The following is a 13953-nucleotide window of genomic DNA, read 5'->3' as shown; positions in this document are numbered from 1 at the left end:
GCCGGGCGCCGCGCCGCGGGGCAGGCTGGGATTTGTAGTCCGCCCCTCCTTTCCGCGTGAGCGAGGCTTGCCCACTGCGGAGATCCCGAAACCTGGAAAGCGAGAGCGGCTGCCCCCCTCCCCGCCCGGCACAGCAACCCCGGGGGCAGCAGCGGCCCTCGTCGCCGCTCTGCCGGCCCTGCCGCAGCCCTCGGGCTAGGGGCGATCGAGGCTGCGGCGGGGGAAGGAGCGTGCCTCTTCGGCGCTGCTGGGCCCCGCCTCAAGCGCGCCAGGGACCGGCGCCGCTGGGTGCCACGCACTCGGGGCCGCTTCCCGGGACCGGCGCCGCTGGGTGCCACGCACTCGGGGCCGCTTCCCGGGACCGGCGCCGCTGGGTGCCACGCACTCGGGGCCGCTTCCCGGGACCGGCGCCGCTGGGTGCCACGCACTCGGGGCCGCTTCCCCGGCCCGGCGGAACGAGACAGGCCGCGCCCGTTCCCGCCCGGACTTGCACCGCTGAGCGCCGGGCGCCACCGGAGCGCTTCCCGAGGCACCGGAAGCCGCCTCAGCCGGGAGGCTCGGGGCCGCGACAGCCGGGGAGGCGGCGGGCAGGAGCCGGTGGGTACCGCCGCGGTCGGGGCCCAGCGGCGAGCACAGCCCGCGCCCGGGCGGCGGCAGCGCGGCCCCTCCGTGCCAGCCCGGGGTGGGTGCCTCGGCCCGGCGGGACCTGCCTCTCCCCGGCCATGCTGCCTCTCCCCTCGCCTCCCCTTTCCCTCCGGGCTGGGGCTTTCGGGGTGCGGAGCCGCCGGACCGTGAACCGGGGAGTCAAGGCCACCGGCGAGCTGCTTAGCTTCCCGGTTAGCTTTGTCCTCCCCGCCGGCAGCTCACCTGCAGCTTGGGGTGTGATGAAGTTTCCGCTCCTCAGTGGTTAAGGATCGTTTTTTCCACTTGTAAGGAACTGGTCGTTTATCCGCTGCGTGCAGCCATTTAGCACGTGAAAAGGAGCTGGCCCGTAAACGGGAAGTTGTCACCTGTTTCCTGATACTCAGTTCTTTAACTAGCACTCGTTCTTGTAAGAGGTAGTACAACTTTAGAACTTCAGTTCATAGAGCTACCCGAAACAAAATATCCTGCAGCGGGTAAATAAGGAGTGAGTACGTAAAACGTGTGTCTTTAAATATACATCTGTAAGAGTCTCGCATCTGGTAAACAAGTCTAGACTGTGACTTGGCTTTTGTATATAAGACAAACTCAGCTATTCGTGAGTTTCAGATCTTCTGAATTTTTCTGTTTTAGGGCCTTGATAAAGCAAATATGTTTCCCCTCCTACAACGATGCTGCTTCCACACACCTTTCAAAGTAAGTTTCTGAAGCCTTCTTTGCTGTCTGTATTTCTTAAAAAGTATGACTGGAGCATTGAAAAAAAAGTGACTTACAAGTTGCAGTAGCCACATGTTTATCACTCAGCTTTTTTTGAGAGAATTCATAGTTTCTACAGCAGCTTTTAGCCAAAGCTGACATATTTCTTTTGTAAAATAAAATTTTATTGTCTAAAGGTCTTTTTTCCTCTCTCTTTTTGGTAGAGCGGTGAGGGGAGAGTAGCTAGTTTCTGCAGTGACCTTGTCCTACCTCTGTATAATCACTTTATATTCTACTCTGAAAAGGACTGCTATCACCTTACTTAAAAATGCCTAAAGAATGCATGCATGGGTAGATGGGTAGGTGGATACACAAACCTTTTGTAGTAAGGTTTGCTTACTCACTGTGAAGAGCCTAGTTGCTCTTCATCAGCTAGCTTGTGAAAGCTGTATCAGTTAGCTTAATTAGTTAAGTTAAAAACACCTGAAAACCGAGAGAAAGGGTAGCTGTGATATGACCTGACTTGGAAAACTACTTGGTACAGTATTTCATAGGTAGTTTAGGTAACCGTAGATCCATAAGCCTACATTGTAAGGTGTTCAGAACAGGTTTTATAATTGCAGCTCCGGAAGTTAACCGGTCCCAGACTGCTACTGTATGGAAAGAATAAGACAACTTGCTCTTCTCTTGGCCTCCGTCTGCAGAGAGATGTGTATCTTCTCGCAAGATCTCCAAGCCTCAACCCAGCATCAGTATGTGCAATCAAGCTCCAGGCTTTTCACACCTCTCCCCCCTTCTTCAAGAAGAAAACCCCCAAAGAATCTGAGACCAAACACTCGGGCATATTGGAACAAAGCATGAAATCACTAAAGGATTCTCCAAAGCCAGCCCTTTACTTAAGCCTCGCAGGGCTAATTCCATTTGTTTCTGTGCCACTGTCAATGGCCATCCAAGGGACCTACTACCCAGAGCTGGCGTTTGCTCAGGTTACATTTGGTGCCGTAACAGTCTCTTTCCTAGGAGGAATGAGGTGGGGGTTTGCTCTCCCAGAAAACAGCCCGGCCAAACCAGACTGGCTGAACCTGGCTAACAGTACAATTCCTCTTCTACTTGCCTGGCAAGCCTTACTTTTTAAAGATATCACTCATGGTGCAGTAATGCTAGTAATGGCCTTAGGGATAGCACTACATTATGACATTTCCCTTCTTCCTCCTTATCCTAGGTGGTTTAAAGTACTGAGGGTAGCGGGAACAGTGGTGATGGTATTATCACTATTAGCTACTGCAGCGTTGAAGACTATTTCAGAGAAGCAGCTAAGTAACAACAGAAATAAATGGCAGAACACAAAATAATAAATCAATAGCAAAAAGCTATTTATCTGCCAATAAGGTATTTGTATTAAGGTCAAGGGGAAATAAAGACTCATTTGTGCTTATAGGTCGTAAGATGGCAGTGATCAAGATGCTTATTCTCAAAGTAAACAACTTAGCAAGTTTAATAGGGAAGGATTGTAAATACCGATGACTTCCAAGCATCACTCTTGAGTGAGATGCTACTGTCATATGAATTTAAAATGGAGATTCAAATGACATGGGTATGAATTACTCTATGCTGAATTATTAAAGTATCTGGTTTAAGTATAGTGCGTGATACTGTTCTGTGGTGGGGAGAACAACCCTGTAGTCATAAACTGTAACAAGGCAAGAGCAGTTCTTCTGGTTTAGTGTTTAAAGAAGCAGCAGAGAATTACGTAGAAGTACATACATGTTCGATTCCTATGTTGTGGAAATGCAAAAAAAACATAAAACTCTTCTCTGTCTTATTTCAACTGAGAAGATGCTGAGAATGCTATGTAATTAAGTGCTAGTCAGGTGAGAATGGATAGGCAAGGTTTGTTTGCAGTGGCAAACCAAGGTCAGCACTCACCTGAAATACGTCATCCAGCTGCTGCGATGGAGTGGGGAAAGCTAGAAGGGAAAGCTTTGTATCCTTGACAAGGTGCCATAAGAGACAGAAGGTTAGCTTCCTACTCAGGCTTACTTGAATAAAAAATACCTGGACCATCTGTTCCTAGGTTTTGTCTGGACTTAGGGCTGCCTAGCCAAGGAAGCTGCATGCAACATAGCCATAAAGTTCTGTCATACTCCTAAATTAAAGTACTATCAAATGATGATATGACGCATGGACTTGATTGCTGGCAGTATGGGATAATGGGATTGAAGGTAGTTTGTGTTTTCTCCCTCCTCAAAACTGGATTTATTTGAGCACCTGGGGCAGGTATAAATGGACTTGTAGCCTGCAAACCCTCCATGATGGGCCAGTTATTGAAAACACTGCAGGAACATAGGCTCTTTGTACTTAAGTCTCCCTAACACATCATTTAGGGCAAGAAGATACAACATAAGCCACATAGTTTGTTTTGTAGCCTCAGCTACCTCAAGAAACCTACAAAATTGTATGTGTAGGCTTTTTGTGTTAAGTATTCTTTAAGTACAGTATAAGATGCAAGAAGAAAGCTGAAAAGTGACATCCACACACATTCTTAGGACCAATTTAGATAATCCTTATAGTTCTCTTAAAGTGCTGTTCTTCACTTTAAGAATAAAGCACATACTGTCACTTAAAATTTGTTGTCTGTTCATTCTGCAAAGAATAGACATTTAAGAAACCTGCCTGTCCTGAAGGTAGAGCCATCTTCTTGTACATGAGCCTCTAATTTTCCTAACCTGTTAACCTTTACATGTTAACAGCATCAAATTTCTGAAAGAATGATGTATTTCTGTGCTCTCTGAATATAAAGGAAGTAAAGTTTAGTTTGTAAATGAAAACAGTTATTTTATTCTTTCTTACTTAGACATGGTGTTTTTTAAGATGGGTCCAGAGCAGAGTACTGCTTTTGGCTTGATTCAGGGAAAGAGGTGCTGAGTATCAGAGACCATGATCAAACAACTTCAAAGTTTCATTCAAACATCATAAAATCAACCATAAAAACTGGAGAAGGTAACTTCATACAACAGCAGACTCCCTCAAGCTCCACTAAACAGAAAGTTTACAGGTAGGGGTCAGAAGTGAACTTCTAGTTCCCAAACTAATAAAATACAGCTAAATACAGTTTCTCAAATGGTTCACAAGGGATCCTGAAATGTAAAGAAGAAAGCCTAAAAAATGTTACCTATCATTTGATCCCAGAGAGGGCTGCACAGAGCTGGCAAGGCAGCCAGACTTCCAAGAAATCCAAGTGATTTTACACTAAGAACTACATGAGTATTTTGCTACAGCAGTGTGTTACTTGCACCTTTCAAACAGCCAACATTTATAACTAATCTTTCCTAGTGTCCTACTGGGAAATAGGATTTCCAGTAAAGAAAAAAAAAAAAAAAAGTGGCAGTGATACAACTCATTATGATAGGAAAGCAACCTTCAAGAGCATTCCACAGTCAGTTCTAAAAATGCATTTTATTATGAAAAACTGTTTAAAACAAGCTTATACTTGGGGAGGGGGGGAAGAACAGACATTAGTTCACACACATAAGAAATCCTTCTGAAGTAAAAGCACACAAGATTATAGAATGATCAGAGAAACAAATGTTCCATCGTCTAGCATGTTTTAGCTTGGCAATCTCCCAGCCCTATGTTAGAATGTAAGACCTAGATTCTTAAGGTACCTGCAACACTCACCTTGGAGGCTTTTATTCATGTATTAATTTGCTAATTCTACACAGGGGATATTCACCTAGACAGCATGAATGCTCCTTTGTCTACACAGTGCAGGCTTCCTGTTTTGTGACATTCCAGTTGTGGTTTTGTGTTCCAGAATAACACTGTCTATCAAAGTTCAAGCAGCCTTACTTCAGACTCCATGCAAATCATCCACAGCTGTGCAGAAAATGCAATCATATTGTGCAAAAAGCAACTTCAAGTATGTTAATTAAGTGAATCTAGAAATAACACCAAACTGCTAGTAGTATTGTTCTACTAAGTATCCAAGCTAAATACAAACTCCTTAAGACAAAACACACTAATAGCATCACTTTAACGCTGAGTGCAGCTAATTCTATCACAAAACACTCCATTCACTCAAATTTGGAAGAGGCGGGATACAACGTGTAGCAAGGATGAACGTGTGTACCTTGTAGAATAGCATGTATTCCAATGCCAAGTCTCAGCATGTGTCACCCAGGGTAAAACACATTTAACTAAGGGGAAAAAAAAAAACCCAAAAAGGCGCAAAAGGCTTTCACTATAATTTTATACTAAGAGCAGTCCTAACCAGAACAGCTAATCTAATGAATAGCATTTCCATTTAAAATTCATCAGGGCTTACACAAAAGGGAGCTCTACTGTCATCACTGAGAAGAAAAGCCTATGCTGAAATGGAATTACATTATTAGAACTGTGAGAATAACCTTCCAGAACAGGAAATTCCCAGCCACTTACCATCCAAGTTAGTGGGGTGGCCAGAAAGTAAACATCCAATTCATATTTAATGCCTGTCATGTCCAGCAGCAGCAAAGAGGCTCAAATGCATCAAGGTCGTAAGTAGAGGTACCAAGTCTTCCCCATCTGTTATCTTCTCTTCCTTGTTTTCTACCAGAAAACTAATGCTAACCAAGTAGCCCATCTGCTCTTATCTATGGATAACTCCTAGCTGTCTATAGTAGCCTCCTTCCAGATCGTAAGGCCAGCTAAAGATGCTAGCTTTGGTGCACCTTAGAGAGTTAACAACCTGAATAATGTATCTAGTGTGATGGAATGATTTCTTCAGATTTTTACAGGGCAAATTCGCCATTTATTTCAGAGAGCTTAATCCAGTCATAAGAGGCATTCCTACTCTTTAACAGAATACTTCCTGAGACAGACATAGGATAAGCCAATTTACTTTGAAGGGCAAGGGTTTTAATATTTCCTTTTGCTCAGGAAAAGCCCTCTGATGTAATTCTCCACTGTCTCACCTGAAGCTCCTGTGTTAGAAGAGGTTTCTGACCAACAAAACCAGAAATCTGGGGAGACAGATTTACTCGTTCCTTGAATGAGTTTTCTTCTTTGTGTTTTTACAGCACAGCTACACCTCCTTCGCAGCGGCTGGTGATCATGTTGGCAATTTCAGTCCAACTGTCCACATGAGGGTTATAAACTTCAACAGAGTCAGAGGTTACCGGAGCAGCAAAATCATGACTGGGAGCTCGGCCTCCTGAGGCATAAAGAAATCCATTCACAGCCACAACACAGACACCAGCTCTTGGTGTCTTCATTGATGCAACTTCAACCCACTTTTCCTAATGAGAAGGAGAAAAGAGTGAACAAGTAGTTTTAGGTAAGCCCCAATTCTGACAAAAGTAACTTTTAAAGCTTGAAGACTGAAACATATACAAAAGACACTACAGGTACACTTCACAGGCTCAAATAAGATACGTGTACAGTTATCAAGACTGGAATGACACCACTTTCACAAGTGGTCAAAATCATGCTAGTTACAAAAGAATGGATCACATACTGTCTGTACACAACACCCCTCCCTTTCTTCAGTCACTGCAAGATGCAGCCTGTCTCCAAAATAGAGAATGGCACACAGTTTGAAGTGGGAAATAAGGAAAACTAGATTCAAGTCCAAAAGTGAAACAGAATGGCACATGGGATTATGTTCTGCTTTTAACAGTAGCTACTGTTCCAAAGAGCATCACAGAAACATGAGCAATAATAGCCAGGAATAATTTCTTAACCTTATTCAAAAGCTTAAGTATTCAAAGTGATTTTTCTAGTCATGCTGAAACACCACTACATTTTGATGCAGAAGATGCTCAACTTTTGCAAGAAAGGGCAACTCTTACTTTTTCAGGGATTTTTTTTTCCTCTCTCATCAGATTATTGCCCATTCTATTGCAGAGGGGGAATCTATCCCCCCATCTTAACCCTAACAAGTATTTACCAAACTACAGTATATCTATGCATCATCAGTATCAGTTAGCTTTCAGTTTCCCAAAAGCACGGATACAATCTTCATAAACTCTCCACTAAGTCAGATAGCAAGATTCTACAGACTGCTTAGGACAGATGGACCCTGAGCTCACCGAAGCTTTGTTTCACTCAGATACCAGCCAGTCGTGAAAAGGAAATGGAATTTCCAACTTTTTTCTTTTTAAAGAAGGAAGCAGGCTACCTCTATAGCATCTTTCATAAATGTAGATTGCATCAACTTTGTGTCAGAAAGGGGCTCTACCATACCTCTTCAAAGGAGTATCTTTCTACAGTAGCAAGTGCATCCTGAGATTCATTCCAGCCTCCCACAGCATAGATACAATCGTTGAGAGCAGCCACACCAAGATACGCTCTTCGGGTGCCCATTGGAGCGAGCTCAGACCAACGTTTAGACATTGGGTCATAGACTTCAACAGAACGTAGTTCTACTCCTTCATTGCTGATACCACCAACAACATAAATCAAACCTGTAGAAACAGAGTTTTTCCTCTATAATGTTTCATAATACAAAGGTTTGAAAGACAGAAAATGTTTGTCACAATACAAGTTTCAGCCTGACATTAAGGTGGTTTAAGAATGCCAGATAAAAGTCCTCCATTTGTCCAGTAGTAGCATACAAAAAGCTTTCAAATGAGTTACCTGAGGCTCAAGCACTAGAAGCTCTAACGAAAGCAATAATTAATTTAGTGCACGGGAGAGAATTCAGAAGGCTGCAACTGCTGACCAGTCCTGGATCAAATACTTAATACGTACATTTATAGATCAAGTCTTTAGACATATCTGTCTTTAAATAACCTGTGGCAACTCTTCAGATTGTCACAAAGACACACACAAACCCAAATATGGGACGTAAATAAAAGCAGTATCAGGAAGGACAATCAACTGTTAAAGACTAGCTGGATAACCATACTGGCAGCCACATAAAAACTGTTTTCATGAGATAAAAGGCAGAAAGACAGAGAGAACTTTATAGTCTTTGAGTTCTGTAGAACTAAAAATAAGGTACTAGAAGGACAAAAAAGTGATGCACAAGCTTGTGCAACTGATAGCACAGTGCAAGATAAGGGTAAAAATTCATGACTGAAACATAAAGCTTCAAAATCCCATGGCCCGTGGAACTGTTTATGGATACAAACTTAACAATATTCACCTTGCATTTCACAACACCCAAAGCAGTAACGGGGCACAGCCATGCTTCCCACCACATCCCAACTATTTTCTTCAGGATCAAATCTTTCAATTGTATTGCCAATCTCTGCTCCAACCCAACCTCCTGCAAATAATAGCAAACACAGGAAAGAATTTAATGACATGAAGCTGTGCGTTAGCTGCATTTTTAGACATATGGTAGACTGTTTTAGGACAGACAAATTCCAAAACCAGCATGCAATCTACAACAGAAATAAGTTATAACTGAACAATAACTAATCCACAAAGATTTGGTATGCTAATGCTCACATAAACAGCTGTTTTTCAAAACTTAAGTTTGCAAATTTGCAACACCCAGATGTAATATTTAAGATCAAATCAATTTACAAGTTCCATGAATTAACAACTTTGAAATTAACTTACCCAAAGCATAGATAGCACCATAGCATGTGCACACTCCCAGTCCACAACGGGGATGGTTCATGGAAGCCACAGTGGTCCACTGCTTAGTAACAGGATCATAACATTCAGTACAGTCAAAAATCATGGAGTCCTTCTCACCTGCATAATATGAGCAAGAAGAGAGACAGGGGAAACTCAGTGTTCTGCACTGCAGATATAGAAGCATTCTTCAACTCCTTCCAAGACAGACAACATTTGAATACAAGATCTTTTTTCCAGCTAGCCAAACAGCCAAAGTAGCAAAAGCATCACTTACACCTAGAACTGAATCATCACTAGGAACGGCTTTCATCAACAGTTCTCTGAAACTTTAGCGAAAACATCAGAGGGTGAACAACCACAGTGCTACACACTTTTTACTCCTCAGCACAACTGACAGGGTTTTCAAGACCACAGAACACGTTCTGCGGTGACAAAAACAGTATACATATGCTTTCTTCAATGATGGTCTGCTAGAGCTACTCATCACATCCTTGTGCAAACATACGTAACAAGCTTTTCCAGCTGGGCAGACCACAAGTGGTCTGTCCTGGTCTGTCCTGTACTACTGCCTTTTATGCTATGGGCTTCTGCTAGACTACAAGTGAGAAAAGAAATGTTATTAGTGGTGGTACACAAAGTCCGCAGAATATCCAGCATCTCTTAGTGTATCTGCACATGTCTGTATGCTTACCTGTGAGTTGCTATACCATGAGGGGAAAGCAGCTTAGTAAAAAATGGCCAACACTGGAGCCCAAACGGGCATTCACAGAGTAGTGATGGTAGAGAACCAAGGAACCACAATTCAGTTGTTATTATATCTAAAAGTTGTATTAGCTACTGTTAGGTTCCTCAGAACCACTTACAGGAAGAATAATTTTAAAAATCTCCATCCATGAGTTCTCTAGTATCCATGTAACAAAGAAAGCATATTTAAGCTGTTTACCTCCAATGGCATAGACCATTCCTCCCACCACAGCCACACCCAGCCCACTCCGGGCCTGGTGGAGAGAGGACACTGTGGTCCAGTAGTGGCTGAATGTGTCAAATCGCTCCACACAGCTGAGGGCTCTACTGTCACTCCAGCGACCTCCTTGCAGTCGGGTGTACCCACCTAAAAAGTAAGTAGAAAGATCATGGCTGAGTAACAGCTTCCTACTCATCCCCATGCTCCTATACCTAAACCATAGGAAAAATTACAGTAACAGCCATTAGCCACTTTTAGAAGGAATGGGACTTTTCCAAGTAGCACTGTTTCTCCAGCGCACAAGGAAGAATGGTTACCTTGAAGGTCACATAACTTGTGCCTGAGCTAACTACTTCGCCACAACACTACAAACATTACTGTTCGTGTTCTCAGTAAAATGCAGAGACCAGCCAACAGCCTTTGCTATCTTAAGTCACTGTTACTTCCCACAGGGTGAAACAAGAGCCTTCCCTTCCGATAAAAAGCTCCAGCTTTGCTGAAAGCTTGCAATTTCAAGTATTCCATCACATGAACCAAAGTATTCTGGACAGAGAAAACTTTAACCTTCAGAAGAACAAGAAGTGCAGTGAATTTGCATACACCGTTCCAGCAGTGAACCACGGGCAAATCCTCCGCTGATTTGTAGCTTTCCACCCAAGGCAAATAATTTCTAGAAGACAAATCTAGGCTTTGAATGCCATGTCATAATGACATGAAATGTGAACGCTACCCTTCTGTGCAATTCTAAGCAGAAAGCAGCTAACATAGTAACTCAGGCAGATGAAATATTTTGCTATTTTTATATCTTTTGATTAAAAAAAACATCCAGTATCTCTTTCGGTACTGTAATACGAGATACTACTTCATCATTTGTTTTACAAGGTTCAAACAGCCACATTCTAACCTACTGCATAAAGGTACTTCCTGGCTTTCCTCCGGGGACGACCTTTAGAAGCTTGCAGAAAACTGCTGACCTTGTTCTCTTTGGGAGATTTACAGACTTCACAATATTCTTTCAACAGAGTTTGCAGGGCCACCCGAAGGCTGAAATCTGGAATGCCTTGAGGGAAAAAGCAGATGAGAAAAGGCATAATGAAAAATGTTGTAGAAAGTTACTAGCTTCTCCTAAACCAGCAGACAAATCAAGATTGCCTAGTTTTATACGACTTTTTCAAAAGCATGTTTTTAAAGTAAGCTGTGCTCATTTGTTAAAAAAGTAGAATTTGTTCGGATAGAGTAAATCTTTTCAACCATCATGTTATTAATTTTAAAAAGTCCATCAAAATCCAGTAACTCTGAATGACACATGGTTTGCTCAAATCCAAACCTGATGTTGTTTCTTCCCTTCTTTCACTTACTTTCTATGTATTTTAGTAGCCTTTGTGCTGGTAGCAGAGGGAACCGAACGGGCTCCAGTACTTCTACGACGTATTTCTTTCTTTTCCCCACATCCTTCAAAATCCATTGCATCGCCGCTATGAAAACCTGGTACTCGTCCTCGATGCTTAGGTCCTCGCTTCGCAAGATCTTAACCAGCTGCTCTTTTGTCAGCGCCAGGAACTCCTCCCCGCTCTGCACCTCCAGGAAGTGCACATGGATGTAGCTCTCGGTGAACTCCATCAAGTCGTGACAGGCGATCTGCTCGGAGAACTGGAAGAGGCCGATGCAGTTCAGCGGGTCGATCTGCCCCTTCAGGAACTCGCAGCAGAGCTCCACCACCTCGGTGAGCTGCAGCATGTCGGCGGCGACGATCAGCTCCTGAACGTTGTGCTCCCCGATGTTCGCCACCCCTGCGGGCACGCACAGGACAGCGGGGCTCCGCTCGAGGCCGCGGCCAGCGGGCAACCGCCAGCCCGGCCCGGCCCGGCCCGGCCCGGCCCGGCCCGGCCCTGCCGCCCCCCGTCAGCCGTTACCTGTGTAGATGAAGTCCAGGAGCGTGTGGAAGGTGCCCGCCTCCACGCCCGCGATCCGCACCACATCCCGGCCGGACTCCTTCATGCCGCCCGCGAAGAGCGCCGCGAAGTAGGGGCTGCTGGCCGCCAGCACCAGGCGGTGCACGGCGAACGCCTCCGGGCCCACCTCCAGCCGCACGTCGCAGAAGCTCTGCCCGGCCCGCAAGCGGTTGATCTGGGCCAGGAGGAGGCGGGCGTGCCGGTCGGAGAAGGAGCTCCCGCCGCCCTTGGCCGCCGCGGCGCTCGCCATGGCGGCCCCCGCGCTGCCGCCGCCTTCCCCCGCCCCTCGCCGCCGCCGCTGCCGCCGCCCGGGGGGGGGTGGGGGTGGGGGGGGCAGCGCTGGCGCATGCGCACCGCCGCCCGCGGCGCCCCGCGCGGCCCGCCCGCGGCGCATGCGCGGTCCCCGCTGAGGCGGCGGGGCCCGGCGAGGGCGGGCTCGGTGGCAGAGGCCGTGCCGAGGAGTCCTGTACGCTGAGCACCCTTCTCCCTCAGCGGGCGTAGCAGGTGGGTCTGCCCTGGTTGCGGTACGTCTGTCTGTCCGTTGTCTATGGGCTTGTATGGTCACTTGGCCCTGTGGAGCCTGTTCGCCCCCAGAGGCACCTCTGGCCACCGCACCATGGGCTGGCTGCCTGCGCCGTGAGGAGATTTAGAGCTGGTCCCCTGCCAGGTTCGCTCACGGCGCCTGGTGCCGAGGTAACCGGTGAAGAGCAGATGTGCCGTCGCCTTATTCGCTGCCTTCACAATCTCCATCCGTCAGTCATATTTTCCTCAGGCATGGTTTTGCAAACTGGATTCCTAGCCACCTTAATCTGTGCTTGTGAGAGAGAAACATGGCAGTGTTGAGGGTAGAGGACAGCTACCATCTGCCTGGGGGAACCCCAGAGATGGGAGGCAGGGGGAGCTGCCTGCCATTAGCTCAGCACTGTGGCATCAGAGCCAGCACTGACCGGAGGCAGAGCCCACGCACCCCCTTTCTCTATAGTGTCACGCCATGTTTGGGCCTTCCTCTTCATTCCAGCACAGATGTTTCAGCACAGCGTCCTGTAGCAGTACCGTGTGGGCCACTGGGGTCAGCACTGGTTCTGAGGCAGGGCACGCTTCCATCTTAGTCTGTATAATTCACTGAGTCACTGCATGCCTGAGCGCTGACCGAGGGATGAGCATCACATACTGAGTTACACGCACACAGTCACTGGGTCTGGCAGAGCTGGCACTGGTCCTGAGAGAAAAGCATCCCTCCTGAGTTTTCCACAACTGTTCCAGCAACATGACATGTGGCCAAAACAAAAAGCAATCAGAGAGCCTCTTGGAACGCTTCCATATCTATTTACCATGAGACTGGGAAAGAAAAACATGTCTACTTACAGTTACAATGGTCATGGCCCCTCAGCCTTTTCTCATGATTCTGCATTTCATTGAAGTAACTTTTAAATGTGCTTCTGGAAGGAATCTGAATTGTGATACTCTCTGGGGACTGTTGGTTTCTCCATTCATCAGCATTACATTCTTGACAGTAGAGTGGTAAAATTACCTTTCAAGCCGGTCTTAAAAAATACCCATAGAAAATACAGATCTAGATAGAAAAACACGGTTTCTGCAAGCACACACAGTTGGATGCATGCTGATATAACACAGTATAAATTTTAAGCAAGGCCAATAAATGCGCTGAGATTTTTCTTTCATTGATGAATCTGTAAAAGAAACCAGACCCCTCTTGTGCTGACATTTTATTCATCGGAAGTGGCCTGTGAGTAAAAGGCTTAGAATTCTCCTAAATGCTAGTGGCTCAGTCACTGGCTGATGTCAGCTGTTAGACACTTGGCCAGCACTAGGATTTCACACCATAGCGCCAAATTTACAGACACAAAATAGTGCTGCTGAGACTGCTAATTTTGCCCTGAAGGCCTGTCCTGTCCTGCGTACTGTATTAATGTGGTTGAATGGTTCTGCCTCCAGAAGAGGGCACTGCTTTAGCGTGCTTCTTCTGTAACCACACAGAATCTGTACAAGATGGAGCTAATGCTCCCATATACTATTGTGCATCTCCCAAAACAAGCTGTAGGTTTTCAGGAATAAGTCTGAAATCACATTTGGCAGTGTGAAACTGCACGGTGTAATGAGGGGCCTTTT

The 13953-nt window shown here is 45.7% G+C and overlaps 2 protein-coding genes across 3 annotated transcripts; one reads left to right on the top strand and one right to left on the bottom strand.

Moving 5' to 3' along the window:
• Positions 1 to 563: 563 nt before the first annotated feature.
• TMEM69 (transmembrane protein 69) lies at positions 564 to 2872 on the top strand. Of its 2 annotated transcripts, none has more exons than XM_075711087.1 (3): positions 564 to 597; positions 1276 to 1338; positions 1962 to 2872. In XM_075711087.1, the coding sequence occupies exons 2-3, from the start codon at positions 1294 to 1296 to the stop codon at positions 2688 to 2690; spliced, it is 774 nt and encodes a 257-aa protein (XP_075567202.1). In that variant the 5' UTR covers positions 564 to 597; positions 1276 to 1293; the 3' UTR covers positions 2691 to 2872. The 2 variants fall into 2 exon arrangements, with proteins under 2 accessions (XP_075567202.1, XP_075567203.1); XM_075711088.1 differs by lacking the exon at positions 564 to 597 and adding an exon at positions 949 to 1058.
• Positions 2873 to 4774: 1902 nt separating this feature from the next.
• IPP (intracisternal A particle-promoted polypeptide) lies at positions 4775 to 12073 on the bottom strand. Its single transcript, XM_075710330.1, has 8 exons — positions 11785 to 12073; positions 11230 to 11661; positions 10776 to 10931; positions 9851 to 10018; positions 8887 to 9024; positions 8465 to 8587; positions 7561 to 7781; positions 4775 to 6614 (listed from the first exon to the last, which is right to left on the bottom strand). Exons 1-8 carry the CDS (start codon positions 12071 to 12073, stop codon positions 6390 to 6392), a joined length of 1752 nt encoding a protein of 583 aa, XP_075566445.1. The 3' UTR covers positions 4775 to 6389.
• Positions 12074 to 13953: the final 1880 nt, after the last annotated feature.

The sequence above is a fragment of the Pelecanus crispus genome, chromosome 5 (assembly GCF_030463565.1).
Source record: "Pelecanus crispus isolate bPelCri1 chromosome 5, bPelCri1.pri, whole genome shotgun sequence".
In the NCBI taxonomy this organism is placed as follows: Eukaryota; Metazoa; Chordata; class Aves; order Pelecaniformes; family Pelecanidae; genus Pelecanus; species Pelecanus crispus.
This window is presented reverse-complemented; position numbering and strand designations above follow the sequence as displayed.